Source organism: Caenorhabditis briggsae, assembly GCF_000004555.2.
Source record: "Caenorhabditis briggsae complete genome, chrV, whole genome shotgun sequence".
NCBI lineage: Eukaryota > Metazoa > Nematoda > Chromadorea > Rhabditida > Rhabditidae > Caenorhabditis > Caenorhabditis briggsae.
Window position 1 is genome coordinate 582261 of NC_013488.2, and position 19272 is coordinate 601532.

Here is a 19272-nt window from a genome sequence, read left to right on the forward strand (position 1 = left end):
AAATAAAAGAGAACCGATTAGAGAAGTGTTGTATACAGAGAAAACAAAGAAACAAGTAGATTCATAATGACACACGAAGCGGATCCCGGCTGGCAGTTTCTTCGCCAGTCGCCAGAACAGGTAGAGCCCATTTTCTTCTCCCCAGTTATCCACCACCATCTTTTTGTTTGCATTTTACTCTTTTTGTGCTATCCGTCAAGCCTTTCACCGTTTTACTTTTACGCAATGATGTACGAGAGTAAACACAACAACCTCCCGAATATCTCGAGTATTTTTTGATGTACAGAAAAAAAAGGATTTCGTCTTGTATTCGAAGATTTTTTATACGATGAGGGGAGAATGAAAAAAAAGGAGAGAGACAGAGTCTGTTCTGGGAACGGGCTGATTTTTTTCTGTGTTTGTAAGTGTAGCAAACAGGTAGATCAGAGCACAAGAAATTAGAAACACTGTAAAACCTGTAATAGAAGGGTCTCCACTGTCAAGTGTAAGCTCAGTAATCTCAGTTCCTTTGTAAGATATCAAAAATGTGTCAACTGACAAAACACGTCTGATATTATGATAAACAATTTATCAGTCAACAACCTTTTGGTTTCATTCATAGGAATCTAGATATTTTCAGAATAAAAAAGTGTCAGTCCGTGTTTGCAGACTCACATCAGTACAAAAATTAGGGTGTTTTGCACTGAGTCTGCAAACACGCAGCTGACAGTTGTATAATTCCGACAATAATACAGCTTGAACTTGACAGGGTGGTGCCGTTTTATTACTGGTTTTACGATATCAGAAATGAATGGAGGAGGGCATAAAGCAACTAGCAACTTGAAGTTTTTCAACCAGATTGAAACCAAAATTTCAAAGATTTCTGTGAATACCCTTTTCAAAGACTCCCAAAAATACTTCCAGTGGAGTTCCAGACGAGTTTCCGTTTTATCATTATTACCAGACTCTTTTCTCAAAAATCTAAACTTCTAAGTTCTACAAATTACGAATTATATTCATCAAGTTACAATTACCGTGAAACCCGTAATAGACGGACCTCCATTGATAAGTATGTGTTATTTATCTTGGCTCCTATGCAAGGTATAAAAAAGTTTCAACTGATAAAATGTTTGTGACATTGTGATAAACATTTTATCAGTTGACAACTTATTTATACACCTGGCAGAAACCAAGATAGATTGGCTCAAAGTTAATAGTTAGAAAGCTTTTCTACTATAGGTTTCACGATGACATAACAAACATATCCCATCCCAATTTCTCTTCCCCCATTCCACCCATCTTTGACCATTCCAGCTGTTGGCGGCCACGACGAAGAAGTTCGACTCGAAGAAGAATGTGTGGGTTGCTGATCCAGAGGAAGGATTCATCGCCGCCGAAATCAAGTCTTCGAAGGGAGACACCGTGGTTGTGGTGACATCGAAAGGAGTCGAGAAGACGATCAAGAAGGACGATGCTCAACAAATGAACCCTCCAAAATACGAGAAGACCGAGGACATGGCCAATTTGACCTTCCTCAACGACGCTTCTGTTCTTCATAACCTTCGTCAACGTTACTATTCGATGATGATTTATGTGAGAATTAGTTTTCTAGAAATCTAAGAATCTCCATTTTCAGACTTACTCTGGACTTTTCTGCGTTGTCATCAATCCATACAAACGTCTTCCGATCTATTCTGAATCGGTGTGTCAAATGTATTTGGGAAAAAGAAGAAACGAGATGCCACCCCACCTGTTCGCCGTCTCCGACGAGGCCTACAGAAACATGACTAACGGTAGGAGCTCGCATTTTCGAATGCAGTTGAATCAATTTATTTTCAGACAAGGAAAACCAATCCATGTTGATTACCGGAGAGTCAGGAGCCGGAAAGACGGAGAACACGAAGAAGGTCATCTCTTATTTTGCGATGGTCGGTGCCTCGCAACAGTCGAAAAAGGAGAAGAGCAAGAAAGACAAAGCACAAGTCTCGCTCGAGGATCAAATTGTGCAGACCAATCCGGTGCTGGAAGCTTTTGGTAAGGTTTTGAAAAATTAGGTTCTAGGGATCGGAAGGGCACATTGCGATCAAAAGTCTTTCGAGGGGATTGTTTGAATAGCACTTGAAGGGCAAAAATTATTACAATATTAATTGCTGGCCATTTAATAGAAGATAGGAACAAAACCAGTTGTCTTAAAAAATCATGAAATGTCTCCAACTACCGTAAAACCTATAATAGAAGAGCCCCCCCCCCTAACTTTCACATTTGACCCAATTTATCTCGGTTCCTCTGAAAGATACAAATAGTAACCAACAAATAAATTGTTTGTTTAAATCTCACAAACATTTTACCAGTTGACACATTTTTGATATCTTCTACAGAAACCGAAAAAAATTGGCTCAAACTCGACAGTGGTAGGGCCCTTCTATTACGTTTTACTCATCATCATACTACCACTGAGTCCCTAAATACAGTTTAATCTCTAATAGAGCTGCACTAAGAGCGTCAACTTTGAGTCATTTTTTTCTAGGTTTCTGTGAAAATTCAGAGAATTTATTAATCAGTTGACGATTTCTTGGTCCCTTCATAAAGATATTTTGAATAGTCCGGAGAGAATTGAAAAAATATCAATATCAATCTAAATCCAAAAATTGAACTTTATATTGACCCTCTCGATATCTTGGCACGTTGCCAAGTCTCGGATCATAAAACTTATCTTATGGGCTACTGTACGGTATAGTCTACATCTCTTGATGTTTGAGATGCACGTGTAGATAGCCTCCCGACGTGTTAACTGGTCTTTCTTATCACCCATCTTCTTGGATCCCCATCCCCGGAGTGCCCCATCTTGCCACAATGTGTTATTTGCTTGTATTTACAAGGCAACGACAATGTGTACCAGAGATGCCGATTCTCGAGTGTCGTCTCCCCCCGTCTCTACCTCTTTCTCTCACTTTGACTTTGTTTGTAGATGAAAAATGTTTCGAAGAGCGATAGAAGAAGAAGCACATGCATCCTCTTGAAATGTTAACTGGAGAAAAATGGGGGATTTTGAAAAAATAGGGCTACAGGAATAGGAAAATGAATGTTTTTCAGGTAACGCCAAAACTGTCCGTAACAACAACTCATCGAGATTCGGAAAATTCATCCGAATCCATTTCAATCAAGGAGGAAAAGTCGCTGGAGCTGATATTGAACATTGTGAGTGTTATTACCAAGAAGCCTGTGTAGAAGAACTCTCTAGCGTTCAACTTTGAGCTCAAATAACTCATTTTCTGAAAAAGAATCAAAAAGTGGTCAACTGATGATATATTGGTCAGACTATGATACAAATTTTGTCAGTTGCCCACTTTTTGATAAGTCTCACAGAAAACCCAGATAAATTGGCTCGAACTTGACAGTGTGAGGCCCTTCTATTTCAGGTTTTACGGTAAATGTCACACTACTATTCACAAAGAAAAGGCTGAAAATAGCTTTAATTCCAAAACAGAATAGTTACCCTTTCGCACATATTTTTGGAACGTCATTTTTGAAGAAATCTAGGCTTCAAAAAAAAAGAAAACTTTAGAAATCTTCCAAAAATTCGGTGAATTATAGAATTATGTTTGAAAAATTATCTTTTTCGAACAGTTCATGCAAAAAAAGCTGTCAACTTCAAAATGTAGCTTCATTCTCGTTTTTAGTTTTTCAACTTGCGAAGTTAGAATTGAGCCGACTGCTTCCTACCCCCTTTTAAAGTTCTAGACACCCTAATCCGTTTAATAGAGCGTCCCCGCACAAACCGTCAACTTTGAAGCCATATATCTCATCTTCTGTGAATAACACCAAAAAGTGATCAACTGACGAAACTTGTATCATATTATTGAAAACATTTTATCGGTTGACAACTTTTAAATATATTTCACAGGAATTGAGATATATAGGCTTAAAGCTGAATGTGAGGTGGTCATTCTGTTATAGAACAAATTACGAAAAACATCCAATGTTCTCTTACACGTCCCCCTTTTTCCAGATCTTTTGGAGAAATCTCGTGTCATCAAACAAGCTCCAGGAGAGAGATCCTACCATATTTTCTACCAAATCTACTCGGATGCCGTCAAAGGACTCCGTGAGAAGCTCTTCCTCACCCGCCCCATCAAGGAGTACACCTTCGTGTCCCAAGCCGAAGTCACTATCGATGGAGTTGATGATAAGGAAGAAATGCTTATCACTGATGAGGCTTTCGATATCATGAAGTTCACAGCTACCGAGAAATCCGAGCTGTTTGCCATCACTGCAGGAATCATGCATATGGGAGAGCTCAAGTTCAAGCAGAGACCAAGAGAGGAGCAGGCTGAATTGGAGGATGGAAAAGGTAAGGAAAATTGGTAGTAAATTTTTACAGTTTGGAATTTCAGAAGGAGAGTTGGCTTGCAAGCTGTACTGTGTTGAAGCCGAGAAATTCGTTGGGGCCCTTTTGAAGCCACGTGTTAAGGTTGGAACCGAATGGGTCAACAAGGGACAGAACTTGGATCAGGTTAACTGGGCTGTTGGAGCTCTTGCCAAGGCTTTGTTCGCTCGCATGTTCAAGTGGCTTATCACCAGGTAGATGCCTTGTTAGCTCAACTTCTGAAAGTTGTCATTTTCAGATGTAACAAGACTCTTGATGCTCAAGACTTGTCCCGTGACTTTTTCATCGGAGTTCTCGATATCGCCGGTTTCGAAATTTTCGATCTGAACTCGTTCGAGCAGCTTTGGATCAATTTCGTCAACGAGAAACTGCAACAATTCTTCAATCATCACATGTTCGTGTTGGAACAGGAAGAATACAAACGAGAGGGAATTCAATGGGAGTTCATTGATTTCGGACTCGACTTGCAGGCCTGTATTGAGCTTATCGAGAAGGTGAGTGCTCTATAAATCGCATATATTCTGAAACGTATTGTTTAAAGCCACTCGGAATCGTCTCTATGCTTGATGAGGAATGCATCGTTCCAAAAGCCACCGATCTCACCCTCGCTTCCAAGCTTAACGACCAGCATCTCGGAAAACATCCAAACTTCCAAAAGCCACGCCCACCAAAAGGAAAACAAGCCGAAGCTCATTTGGCCATCGTCCACTACGCCGGTACCGTCAGATACAATGTCAAGGGATGGCTTGAGAAAAACAAGGATCCCCTCAACGACACTGCTGTCACTGTGCTCAAGGGCAACAAAGGAAACCAGCTTATGGCTGATCTTTGGGCAGATTACAGTACCCAGGAAGATGTTGCTGCCGCTGCAAAAGAAGGAAAGAAGGCCGTTGGAAAGAAGAAGGGAAAGTCGGCTTCGTTCATGACCGTCTCCATGATGTACAGAGAGTCATTGAACAAGTTGATGCACATGCTTCACCAGACTCATCCACATTTCATTCGTTGTATCATTCCCAACGAGATGAAGAAATCTGGAATGATCGATGCCAACTTGGTTCTCAATCAGTTGACATGCAACGGAGTGTTGGAAGGAATTCGTATTTGCAGAAAGGGATTCCCCAACAGAATGCCATTCTTGGACTTCAAGCAAAGATACGCTGTGTTGGCTGCCGATGCCGCTAAATCTGGAAAGGATCCAAAGGATGCTGGAGAGAAGATTTCTGCTGCTCTCATCAAGGATGGCAGCTTGAAGCCAGAAGAATTCCAATGTGGTCTTACAAAGGTGTTCTTCAAGGCTGGAGTCCTTGCTCATCTTGAAGAACTCCGTGATGAAGCTCTTGGAAAGATCATGGCCAAGTTCCAATGTGCCTGCCGCCACTATCTCGCCCAATGCGAGTACAAGAGAAAGTTGGACCAGAAGGTTGGACTTATCGTGCTCCAGAGAAACATCCGTGCCTGGTGTACCCTTCGCTCATGGGCCTGGTTCAAACTGTTCGGACGTGTCAAGCCACTGATCAAGGGAAGCAAGAAGAACGAAGAGTTTGAGGCTCTCGAAAAGAAGTTCAAGGTACTTGAGGAGGAGAAAACACAGGAAGAGAGAAAGAGAAAAGATATGGAGGCGGAGAACGCGAGACTGGAAGCCGAGAAACAGGCACTGCTCATTCAGCTAGAGCAAGAAAGAGATTCCAGTGCTGAAGGAGAGGAACGATCTGCCAAGTTGCTGTCACAGAAGGCGGATCTCGAGAAGCAGATGGCCAATTTGAATGATCAATTGTGCGACGAGGAGGAGAAGAATGCAGCGCTTGTGAAGCAAAAGAAGAAGATCGAGCAAGACAATGAAGGCCTCAAGAAGACTGTCTCTGATTTGGAAACCACTATCAAGAAGCAAGAAAGTGAGAAACAATCCAAGGATCATCAAATCAGAAGTCTCCAGGATGAGATCCAATCTCAAGATGAGGTAATCTCCAAGCTCAACAAGGAGAAGAAGCATCAAGAAGAAGTCAACCGTAAGCTCCTTGAAGATATCCAAGCTGAAGAGGATAAGGTAAACCATCTCAACAAGACCAAGGCCAAGTTGGAATCCACTCTTGATGAACTTGAAGACACCTTGGAGCGTGAGAAGCGTGGACGTCAAGACTGCGAGAAGCAGAAGAGAAAGGTTGAGGGAGAGTTGAAGATCGCTCAAGAACTCATCGAAGAGCTCAACCGTCACAAGCACGAGCAGGAGCAAGTGCTGAAGAAAAAGGATATTGAATTGAACTCTCTGCAATCAAGACTTGAAGATGAGCAATCTCTCGTTGCCAAACTTCAGAGACAAATCAAGGAGTTGTTGGCCAGAATCCAGGAGCTTGAAGAGGAACCGACAATGAAAGACAATCAAGATCCAAGGCTGAGAAGGCTAGAAATGAAATGCAATTGGAGTTGGAAGAGTTGGGAGACAGACTTGATGAAGCTGGAGGAGCAACTCAGGCACAAATCGAGCTCAACAAGAAGAGGTTAGTTTTTTGGAGCATCTGAAATGTTTTAATTTTTATTAACTTTCACCACAGAAATCATTTATCTCGAGATTCCTAAAAGTAATCTTGTTAGTAGAAATTAAATCAACAAAACAAACAAATGTTTACTTGATAAGTGGTTAGTGAGCAGGTCACAAGATACTTCTTCACTAGAAAAAAGTATACTTGTTTGATTTAGTTTTGTTAACTATAGTGACAATCTAAATTTATATCTCCAAAACCACGCAAACAGATCGGGAATCCCAAAAAAAAAATCTAAACCAAGGATAATCACCCATTTTCCAGAGAAGCTGAACTCGCCAAACTCCGTCAAGACCTCGAGGATGCCGCTATCAATGCTGAAACCAGCATGGCTGCTCTCCGCAAGAAGCACAATGACGCCGTCGCCGAGCTCTCCGATCAGCTCGACACTGTCCAAAAGATGCGCGGTAAACTCGAGCGTGAGAAGAATGACAAGCAGAGAGAGGTGGATGAGCTCCAACAATCCGCTGATGTTGAAGCTAAGCAACGCCAGAACTGCGAGAGAATGGCTAAACAACTCGAGGCTCAACTCACTGACATCACACTGAAGAGCGATGAACAAGCCAGACTTATTCAAGAATTGACCATGAGCAAGAACAAGATCCACTCTGAGAATCACGATTTGAATAGACAACTTGAAGACGCAGAGTCCCAACTCTCGGCTTTGAACCGTATCAAGCAACAACAACACAACCAGATGGAGGAGTTGAAGAGAACTCTGGACCAGGAAACTCGCGAGAGACAATCCCTTCACTCCCAGGTGTCCAACTATCAATTGGAGTGTGAACAACTTCGTGAATCCCTTGAAGAGGAACAAGATGCCAAGACTGATGTTCAGAGACAATTGAGCAAGGCCAACTCTGAAATCCAACAATGGAGAGCCAAGTTCGAGGGAGAAGGTGTCACTAGAGCCGAGGAGCTTGAGGAGACCAGAAGAAAGTTGACCCATAAGGTTCAAGAGATGCAAGAGCAACTTGAGAATGCCAACCAGAAGATTGGAACTTTGGAGAAGACCAAACAACGGTTGGCCCATGATTTGGAAGATGCTCAGGTTGATGCTGACAGAGCCAACTCAATTGCTAGCTCCTTGGAGAAGAAGCAGAAAGGATTCGATAAGGTTCTTGAAGAATGGCGTCGCAAGTGTGAGGCTCTTGTCGCTGAAGTTGAACAGAGCCAACGTGAAACTCGCGCCGCTGCCACTGAAACCTTCCGTCTTCGCAACCAACTTGAAGAATCCGGAGAACAAACTGAAGCCGTCAAGCGTGAGAACAAGGCATTGGCTCAGGAATTGAAGGATATTGCTGACCAACTTGGAGAGGGAGGAAAGTCTGTTCATGACCTTCAGAAGCTTCGCAGAAGACTCGAAATCGAGAAGGAAGAGCTCCAACAAGCACTCGACGAGGCCGAATGCGCTCTTGAAGCAGAGGAGGCCAAGGTGATGCGTGCACAGATCGAGGTGTCTCAGATCAGAAGTGAAATTGAGAAGAGACTCCAAGAGAAGGACGAAGAGTTTGAGAATACCAGAAAGAACCACAGCAGAACCATCGAGAGTATGCAAGTGTCGTTGGAAACCGAGAGCCGCGGAAGAGCCGAACTTCTCAAGACCAAAAAGAAGCTCGAAGGAGATGTCAATGTGAGTTGAAACTTTTTGGAAATTTAGTTTTGAATATTTTTCTTTTAGGAACTCGAAATCGCTCTGGACCACAGCAACAAACTCAACGTCGACGGCCAGAAATCTATCAAGAAGCTCCAAGACACCATCAGAGAGCTTCAACTTCAAGTGGAAGAGGAACAGAGATCATTGAACGAGGTCCGTGACCACGCTAATCTTGCCGAGCGTCGCTCTCAAGTCCTCCAACAAGAAAAGGAAGACCTCGCCATCATCTATGAGCAATCTGAGAGATCTCGCAGACAAGCCGAGCTTGAATTGGCTGAAGTTAAGGATTCAGTCAATGAGCTCTCCAACAGCAACTCTCTTCTTTTGGCTACCAAGAGAAAGGTCGAGGGTGACCTTCAACACTTGCAATCTGAAGTTGAGGAAGCTCTCAGTGACGCTAAAGTTAGTGATGACAAGGCAAAGAAAGCCATCATGGATGCCTCGAAACTTGCCGATGAGCTTCGTTCGGAGCAGGAACACGCCAGCAACTTGGACAAATCAAAGAGAGCTTTGGAATCCCAAGTCAAGGACTTGCAAATGAGATTGGACGAGGCCGAGGCCGCTGGAATCAAGGGAGGAAAGAGACAATTGGCCAAGTTGGATATGAGAATTCACGAGCTGGAAACTGAACTGGAAGGAGAGAGCAGACGGCATGGAGAGACGCAGAAAGTGCTCAGAAATAAGGACAGAAAGTGCAGAGAGCTCCAGTTCCAGGTATGGAGAAAGTGAAAATGGTCTTCGGATGAATAATATCTTTCAGGTTGATGAGGACAAAAAATCCACTGAGAGAATGTACGATCTTATTGAAAAACTCCAACAGAAAATCAAGACATACAAGCGACAGATTGAAGATGCGGTGAGAAACAATTCACTTTGAAATTATTTATTCAAAAAATTTTTTTCAGGAATCCCTGGCATCTGCCAATCTTGCCAAATACCGCCAACTCCAACACGTCGTCGAAGACGCTCAAGAAAGAGCCGACGCTGCTGAGAACGCCCTCCAGAAGATGAGACTGAAAGGACGAAGTGCGTCCGGAGTCTTCGGACCGCGTGGATTGGCGCACTCGGTAAGTAAAAGCCTTCTAAATCATATCTTCTGAATAATAACGATTTTTTTAATTTCCAGATGTCAACAACCGGTGTGGCCTCCATCAGACGTGGCGGCTCCCGAGGTGCATTCCTGGATGAGGACTTTGCCGAGGAATAAGAATTCTGAAAGATCAAAACAAAATTGTCTTATTTTAAAGCCCTCTAATCCTATTCTCTAATTCTTTATTTGTACACTTTCCCAGCCCTTGTCTTCCTGTTCGTTTTTCTCTCATTACCAACACTTCTCTGATTCATTTTACCAAATAAAAAACAAACCAAAATTACTTACCATTCTTTTTTATTCATTTACTTTTCACTTCGCATATTCATACACTGCCCCCGTATTCATCGTTTTTTTTAGTTTCCCCCTTTCATTCAATAAAAATTTTGTTCCGCATTCACTCCATTCGATGTTTCCGAATCCTGTTCTTTTTTAATTTTTTTAGGTAAAGAAAATACCTTATCTGATAGATCGGGAACCGTTCCAATGCGACCAAGACAGACAAGATTCAGTCTTCCTGAACGATATTATGGGACGAGGTGTCTTTACTGAATTTTGGAAAAGTCAGAAAATATATCATTGGTTCTTTGGCTTACTCGTTCTTCTACTTTTATTCAGATGTTTAGTTTCTTTGTCGAAAGTTTCTTATTTGAATGGAGAAAAAGATTTGGAGGAAGGTATGAGATAAATATAGAATGCGCATAATTACCCTTACCAAAGTTTGTACCAGCATAAAATTTGAGTTAATCGTTGTACTGGGCTCAAATTTGGAACGCATAAACTCAAATAATTCATCAGTAAACTGGACAAGTTTCAAATTAGTTGATCAACTTTAAGCTGAGTTATCGCTTGTCAAAGTTGCTTCATCTCATAGAAAAATTTTATCTTTGGGAAATCATAACGATACCTAAACTTGAGGAATCGATACCTAAACTTGAGGAAAAGTTTATATTTCTATCAATTTTCGTGTTTCCATGATACTTACATATGTCTGAAGATGTACCTGTTTTTCCCAGTCTGGGTTATTGTGCACCACCCTGTATAGAAAAGCTTTACACTTTTAAAAACTTATATTTTCAGAAGCGAAAGAAGAATTTTCAAAATATATCCCAATAATCAACATATCGATGGACTTTATCAGCAATAGTCAACACTCAACACGGTGAGCTTATTAAGAACATTTTCTCCGAATTTTTCAACATTTTCAGACCAGACTGTCCTATTGAATTATGGAATATCATCCGAACCAACACGATTCCAAACTCTGAAATTCATAAAAAACTGGCACCGAATTTTTCGCATTCGGAATATCTTTACCATACTACCCCTTCTGTACTCGCCGCCTTTGTTTACAAGGATCAGATTACAGTAACATTAACCTCAGAAAATCAGTATAAGTTTGTGGATTAATTTCAAGAATCCTCAAATTATCCCTCATTTTCAGTAAAACAGTATACTGTAGATATTTCGACTGCCAACGGAGAGAGATTCCAGATCAGTTTTATAGTGTTATCTTCCCACAGTCTACAGTATTCTGTGCGCGTCGTCCGGGAGCGAAATACATTTCCATCGCAAGAAACTTCACGGATACTCCAGAATTTCCTGTTCCTATAATTCCCCGGCTAGAGAGTAAGAATTATTTTATTGTTATTCTTTAATCCTGGTTTTAGAAGAACCCCCTCATTATTTCACAGTTTGTATGGCAACATTGTATGGAGATGAACCGAAATTCTTGCAAATCGTGGATTTCATCGAATACTATAAACTTCAAGGAGCCACATTTTTCCATATCTACTTGAGAAATGTGACAGATTATGACCGAGTTTTGTTGGATGACTATGTTAGAACCGGAGATATTGAGATTATTAAAATGCATGATCATCATTGGAGGGATGACTTCATGTGGCATAATTCTCAAATCAATGTGAGTTTGCCTTAAATATAAGTGTTTACTATGATCTTTATCTTTTCAGGATTGTCATCATCGAAATAAGTACTACTCTAAATGGACTGCACTCGTTGACATTGATGAGAGAATAGAAATAAAGAATGAAGCCCATAAAACAATCCTGAGCTATTTAAAGTGAGAGCGTCTTGAATGGCAAGACTGACTTTCAGAATTTAAAATTTTTTAGTTCCATCCACAACTCGAGTATCGTAAATCTTCATTTTCAAGTTCAGTGGGTAATCAAGCAGAATAATACGCCAGCTAGGTATAAGAGTGATGAGCAAGTACGGCATACTTCGTCTGTCAATCCAGCAGTTCAATTTCAGCTTACCCGTGAAATGATATTCCTGAAATATCAGAATGTATCTCAAGTTGGAGATATCTGGGATCAACCGAAATGTATTATCCGTCCGGAAAAGGTCGTAGCGATGACTATCCATGTACCAACAGCAGTGTATTCTGGTGAACGTTTCACTTTCATTCCTCCATCTGTGGGAGTAGTCAGGTATACCAATTTATAGTTTCAATCTCAAATCCCAAATACAATTTTCAAGACACTATCGAAACGTGGAGCAACGAGTTTTTGCTGGTGCTCTGAAGCGAATGATGTCACATGGACCATTTACAATTCAACCGATACCAAAATGGCTTAGTGAAGAATTGACGAAACGAATACTGGAACGAATCAAATCAGTTTATAATGTTGTAGATGTACCTTGTAGGAAAAAGCAGAGCATTTATAGGATGCATGGAATCGATGCACCATGTTGGCTGGAAAAAAGAAAATCGAAGATGTTGGATTAGGAAAAGATTTTAAATATAGATGCGGGTTTCTTGACAAATAAAAGTTCAATTCTTCTTAATATAGTATAATCATGATAAACTTAATTACCAATCTCACAGATACACTCACAAAAAAAGTTAAGGACCGAGGAATGGAGGAAAATGAAAATTAAATGAAAATTGGTGAAAAAAATAGAAGAAGATTAGGATCAGGTATTGTTCTTTATACCTCAAAACTCAATTAACTCTCAAGGGTCTAAAATGAGGGAGAACTTTTTGATATGACCACGGGAATTGTAAATTGGAGCCAGGAGGTTTAAAGGGGGGGGGGGGGTAAACCGTTAGGATCAATCGGAGCATTGTTCTGGACCATACAAGAATGGATGTCGGGAAATTAAATTTGAATGGTAAACCGGAGCCAGTAGGTTTAGCCCCAAGGGGAGTAAACCGTTAAGATCAGTTGGGCATTGTTCCGGTTCATACAAGAATGGATGTCGAGAATTTTAGTTTTAAAAAAACTTTATTAGCAAATCTAACCACGGTCACGGTCATGGCGGTCGACCACGCCCCCCACGACCACTGCCACGTCCACGACCGCCAAGAGAAAAAACCAATTGCCCAGCCGCCTGGATGCTGTGGAGACGACCACAAGGCAATTGGGGTGCTAAGGTAAGAGACTTCAAAATATAATACAAAAACTACAAACTACGAATTGACAGGTTTTCGTGGCCCATATAAACCATCCACAAGCCGAGGCACAATGCAATGCTCAAGGAGCAAAATTAACGGGATTTCAGACGGGTGAGGAGAGAATGAAAATAGTAGGTTAGGGATTTTGGGTTTTGTAGTTTGTAGCCTAAATGGTGCAAATCGGGTACCGCGAATTTTCCAGGAGAAGGTCTGAAATTACTCCTTCTAAATGGGTGGCAACACGGAAATATTTGGCTTGGGGCCAAAAGTAAGCCAGCATGCCCCCATGCTGGACTTTGTGCTCCAAAAGACGCATTCTATTGGACCGATGGACAAACAACGGGAACCGATGGATTCGGATGGGCGGTGGGACAACCAGTTGGCCTTTTTAATGCGGGTGTTGGGTGAGTTGAGGTACCATATGGTAATGGAAATTTATTGGAACCTATTCGAATCATAGGACACTTGTTGGAATGAAAACGCCGATATTTATTGCAGCCGTCAAGCCTGCGCTCATCAATATGTGTTCGCTAGTGGAACGACTTATCCAGGATGGAGATATATCCATGGACAATTAGACGATCAATGGTGCTCAGACCTAGTCAGTTTTTCGGCTAACAAAATGTACGCTTGTGGAAAATTGTCAACTTAATTGATCCTATAGTTGGCTGATAAATAAAACGATTGATGATTGTTGAAAAATAAAGTTTTTTGAAAAAAAACACTCAAAAAATTGCTCTCAGCTTCGAGCTCAGTTATGTTGCTTCCTGTGAGAGATATCAAAAAGTGGTCCACTGATGACATATCGATGATTTAATGATTATAAATATTTCAATTGACACATTTTTGATATCTTTTAAAGGAATCGAGATAATTGAGCTCAATTTTTGGGTGGTTTAAAAATTAGTTAAAAATTATTCTTTTACAGATAATTTAAGGATTGTTAGGGTTTTTCAAAACACATTCTTTCTAGTTTTTGAGCTTTGACCCATTGTCCGATGTACAAAAATAAATAAATATGTTTGAACTGAGTTGGTATTGCATACAGTTAGTACACCTGAACTTCTAAAAATTTTGAAGATACTTTTGATTGACTCCGCCCACTTTGATCCGATCTGCAAAATTGGCCGATCAAAAAATAAATTTCGACCATTTTTCAGTATTATGGGTCCTTTTTTCCCACTCATTTCTTTGCAGATTCGAGTTTCTCTTTGAAATTTTGCTTCAGAAACTGTTGCCCTGATGAAAGAATTCTAGGATCGCAACAACGAATTTCTACAGAATGTTGATTTTTTTGACTACTGAAGAATTTTTTTTTGGATTTCATTTTTTTTTTGAGGTTTCATTTCTTATATCAATTTTTTAATTTACGGAAAACTTTTGGTTACGGGCATCGTAAACCGGAGCCAGCAGCTTTATCCCCAAGGGGAGTGAACCGTTAAGATCAGTTGGGCATTGTTCCGGTTCATACAAGAATGGATGTCGAGAATTTTAGTTTTAAAAAACTTTATTAACAAATCTAACTAATAAAAATGTACAGAATTTAAGTTGCTACCAGAAATATTGGTTCAGATTTATCATAAACCCAATCATTCACTTTATCCATTTCCGCTTTACATACTCCACCTGTACTTAGGCACACTTTATCATGCACCGGCCTGAAAAAATGGGACTTCATTGAATTACACATGTATTATAAAATACGAACAGGCCGTTGCGTACGCTTTGCGTTCGCGCACGCACTGCCTGACCGTAGATGAATTGTTTTCAGAAAATCAGAATACATTGTTCCGTATTTTATAAGTACGCGAGCTCCGTATCCTATCCGATGGCAAATGATAAAACATCGAATTCATTCACAAACCTGAATTATTCGCTCGAGAACGGACAGAATACGGAATAATGGGAACAATGTGTTGCGATTTTCTGAAGATAATTCGCGTACGGTCCGCCCCCGGTACCTTTTTCAACCATGTGCGAACGCGGAGAGGTCGTAACCATCCGGTTCGCATTTTCCCTGTGTTAATTAATGGGACTCACCGGACTTTATTGATACATTTCTGTAAAGTGTCGTAGTATTCAGAAGAAAACTTTGGAACCACACCATTGAAAATTGTTTGAGACTGAAAAAACCAACTCACTCCGCTGAAATTGTTTCTAAAAGGTTATACCGTATCGTGCATATTCTTGATATGAGTTTGAATGATCGTCAGGGAAGAAACGAAAAGGCTTTCCGTAGTTGTATGATTTTCAGCTTCAACATTAAAACGGAAATGAAGAAGACCTCCGTCTGCCTGAAAGCTTCTTATTTGAAAATAATTCGAATTTTTAAAAACTCACATATTTGTTTCTCATGGAAGAATCAATGAAAGTATCGGGAACATGAACTTGTGCAATAGCAAGAACAGATGCGTTGAAAACGTACTGAATGAAAATGCGTATTATTTAAAGTCTACTTTTTAAAACTATTTTTAATTGCCTACTTTTGGTGGCCTCCTGAAAACCCAAAATTTCGGTGATGCCACTCCAGAGAAGTTAGATGTATAGATTCTTGGAGTCAATGATACGTAGTGATTCTCGAAAGAGAGAGCTCCAACTTTTGTACCCGTCATTTCTTTGGTCGCATAATCCAGAAGTCTTCCATTTGTTGGAACCATGACCTCATCGAAATCAGCAACAGTTCCAATTGTCGTTTTGATGTCGAGAATACAAATGTTAATAGCCAGGAAATATGAGAATATATAAGCGCTGTCATCAATTCTTGGATATTTATCAGCGATGTCAGCTGGTAATCCTGGGAAACTAGGCCAGGATTTTATATCAACAATTCCCTGCAATTGATATTTCAAAAGTTGAAAAGTGTTCAATTACCAAGTCTTTATAATACTCCAACGTCTTCCAAGTTTCGTTGGTTGCTGAATGAAAGTATATGATAAAATGAGTGGCTCCTTGAGCTCTCCATGCTTCAATATACAGTACAATGTTTTGCCATTGAGAGAAGTAGTGTACCGGTAGAACACATACAGTAAGTCCTTCTGTTGTTTTCTTATGAATCTTTTGAACATCTAGTTCTACTTTTCTACTGCCTAAGTGAATGGTAACCTGGAAATATTTTCTTTTAAAGTCATTTCAAACTGAAAGTTACTTTTTTTCAAATCATCATTTGTTTTTAAAGCAATCGAAAATATAGATGGACACACGGGGATGCTGGGATATATGGCGATGGACAGGTTTTCTCCATTGGCTTTCCATAGATATTCTTTCTAAGCGGTGCAGAATTATTTCCATCGAAATGTAATTCAGCTAATAAAAACTGATTATTCTTCAGACATTTGTTTAGTGTGAAGATTCGAAGGCGTGGTGGATCGAATCGGTAATCAACATATGCCGATTGATAGAATGTAATCGGAAATGAAGCGTTTATCGGTTCACCTGCTACAATGGGTCAGCTTCAATTGCGGTTTTCATCATGGAGCATCCCAATATGTAAAGAATGCAAGACATATTGAACATGTTCTAGATGTTTTTCCTAGAGTACCCCGATAAAAAGTTAAACTTATGAAGAACAGGTACAACGGCGCTACCGGCTGAGCTACGCAAAAAGACCAGATACAAGAAGGGATTTCAAAAAACTTTATTTATAAATCTGACTAATTTTAAGAAAAATCTGAAAAATTTAGGTTCCTACTAAAAACAATCCTTCCGTTTTAGCATAAACCCAATCATTCACTTTATCCATTTCGGCTTTACATAGTCCCCCAGTACTAAGGCAAAAGGGTTTATCTTCCACAGGGCTGAAAAAAACAGGACTAAATGGAATTAATTAATGAGGCTCACCTAATTTTATTGACACATTCCTGTAACGTATCGTAATATTTTGAAGAAAACGTTGGTATCACACCGTTAAATATTTTCTGAGCCTGAAATAACAAACTCAATTCGCTGAAATAGTTTTTAAAAGGTTATACCGTATCCTCCATATTTTTGATATGAACAGAATGATCGTCAGGGAAGAAACGGTAAGGTTTTTCAGAAGTTGTAACATTTTTATCTTCAGCGTCAAACCGAAAATGAAGAAGTGCACCGTCTGCCTGAAAACTATTAAATTTTAAAATAATTCGATTTTTGGAATACTCACATTTTTACTTTTCATCGATGAATCAATGAAGCTTTTGGGAAAATGAGTTTGTGCAATAGCAATAACAGATGCGTTGAAAATGTACTGAACTTAAACTCGTATTAATTTCAAATTTAATGTTTCAACTGCCTACCTTCGTTGGCCCACTGCGCAGCTTAAATTTCGGTGATGCGACTCCAGAAAAATTAGATGTATAGATTCTTGGAGTGAATGATATGTAGTGATTCTCAAAGGAGAGAGCTCCAACTTTTGTACCCGCCATTTCTTTGGTCGCATAATCCAGAAGTCTTCCATTCGATGGAACCATGACTTCATCAAAATCGGCAACAGTTCCAACAGTAGTTTTGATATCAAGAATACAGATATTCATAGCCAAATAAGCCGCTATTATAAAAACGCTATTATCAATTTTAGGGTAGTTATCGGCAATACCAGCTGGTAAACTAGGGAAACTGGGCCAGAATTTAATTTCAATCATTCCCTGAAAAATTGATATTTAAATATTTCAATAGTATACTATTTACCAAATCTCTGTAATATTCCAACGTCTTCCAAGTTTCTTTTGTTGCTGAATGAAAGTATACAATAAAACGAGTGGCTCCTTGAGCTCTCCATGCTTCAATGTACAGTACAATATTTTGCCATTGAGAGTAGTAGTACACTGGTTGTTGAAGACATACCGTAATTCCTTCTGTTGATTTTTTATGAACCTTTTGAACATCCAGTTCTACTTTCCTACTTCCTAAGTGAATGGTAACCTGGAATTTTTTCTAAAACTTGCCATTTCAAAATACAAAATTACTTTTCTCAAATCTTCATTTGTTCTCAAACCAATCGAAAATATATACGGATTAAAAACGCACGATTGTGCTGGAATATATGCCGATGGACAGTCCCCTTCCATAGGGATCCCATAAATATTTTTTCTAACTGGTGCAGAATTATTTCCATTGAAATGTAGGTCGGCCACCAAAAATTGATTATTCTTTACACATTTGTTTACTGCGAAAATTCGAAGACGTGGTGGATTAAATCGATGATCAACATATGCCGATTGATAGAATGTAATCGGAAATGATGCATTTATAGGTTCACCGGCTACACTAAAAATGAGAAATCTATAATCGTTTGAGAACTGAAATTCTTACATGCTCAATAATTCATGTATAGTATCCAAATATTCAAAATCAGGTTCATAAGGATAAAATATGAAGACTACAAAGATTAACGAAAATAGTACAAACTTATATTGTCGAATTCTCGTCATTTGTACTTTAGAGGAGAACTTCTTCTTGATATATGAAAAAAAGTTTTGTAGGAAGAGAAAAAATTAATGGGACATGAAACAATTAAATTTATTTGGTGGAGGATTGAATCTAGATTGATCTCTTTCCCATTTTACAGCGAGTCTGTTGGAGAATGGGGAAAAGATCTTTTCAAATATTCCAAACGTAGATTTTTTATCGGATAATGTACGGAAAGATCGTTAGAGAAAGCGGAACAAGGTGTTTGGACTTCGGTACAAGGTTTACGTGTGTTCGAATATTCGAATTTTGAATTCCAGAGGCGTGGTGGATCGAATCGGTAATCAACATATGCCGATTGATAGAATGTAATCGGAAATGAAGCGTTTATCGGTTCACCTGCTACACTGAAAACTGAGAAATCTATAATTGTTCGGGAAATGAAATCCTTACATGCTCAATAATTCACCAATAGTTTCCAAATATTCAAAATCATAAGAATAGAATATGAATACTACACAGATTAACGAAATTAAAACAAACTTGTATTGTTGAATTTTCTTCATTTTCAGCTTTGAAAAGATGGATGATGTTCTCGAACTTTTAAAAATGGTTTTGTAGGAGAGAAAAAAGTTAATGGGGCATGGAAGATCGAATTTATTCGATTGAGGATTTGAACCTAGATTGATCTATTCCATTTTATAGTGGATCTGTTAAAATGGGAAGATGACCCGTTTTCGAAATATTTCAAACATAGATTTTGTACCTGATAATGTAAGGACAAATCTTTTGAGAAAGCGGAACAAGGTGTTTGGACTT

General features: G+C 39.5%; 3 protein-coding genes across 3 annotated transcripts; 2 read left to right on the top strand and 1 right to left on the bottom strand.

The window, feature by feature from the left end:
• Positions 1-66: 66 nt before the first annotated feature.
• On the top strand, positions 67-9767 carry Cbr-myo-5 (the record flags this gene model as incomplete). Its single annotated transcript, XM_045236521.1, has 14 exons — positions 67-120; positions 1294-1572; positions 1601-1772; positions 1819-2013; positions 3073-3177; positions 3989-4330; positions 4374-4560; positions 4605-4860; positions 4908-6861; positions 7170-8536; positions 8585-9274; positions 9321-9416; positions 9466-9627; positions 9687-9767. The coding sequence occupies 14 exons, from the start codon at positions 67-69 to the stop codon at positions 9765-9767; spliced, it is 5940 nt and encodes a 1979-aa protein (XP_045094551.1).
• A 412-nt stretch (positions 9768-10179) lies between these two features.
• Positions 10180-13723, top strand: CBG11356 (the record flags this gene model as incomplete). The annotated part of the gene is made up of 12 exons (XM_045236522.1): positions 10180-10327; positions 10731-10812; positions 10859-11047; positions 11095-11279; positions 11321-11574; positions 11624-11733; positions 11786-12103; positions 12153-12392; positions 12909-13050; positions 13101-13206; positions 13274-13475; positions 13570-13723. The coding sequence occupies 12 exons, from the start codon at positions 10180-10182 to the stop codon at positions 13721-13723; spliced, it is 2130 nt and encodes a 709-aa protein (XP_045094552.1).
• An 891-nt stretch (positions 13724-14614) lies between these two features.
• On the bottom strand, positions 14615-19019 carry CBG11355 (the record flags this gene model as incomplete). Its single annotated transcript, XM_045236523.1, has 10 exons — positions 14615-14729; positions 15112-15194; positions 15412-15495; positions 15555-15902; positions 15943-16173; positions 17343-17690; positions 17734-17967; positions 18012-18312; positions 18612-18860; positions 18907-19019. 10 exons carry the CDS (start codon positions 19017-19019, stop codon positions 14615-14617), a joined length of 2106 nt encoding a protein of 701 aa, XP_045094553.1.
• Positions 19020-19272: the final 253 nt, after the last annotated feature.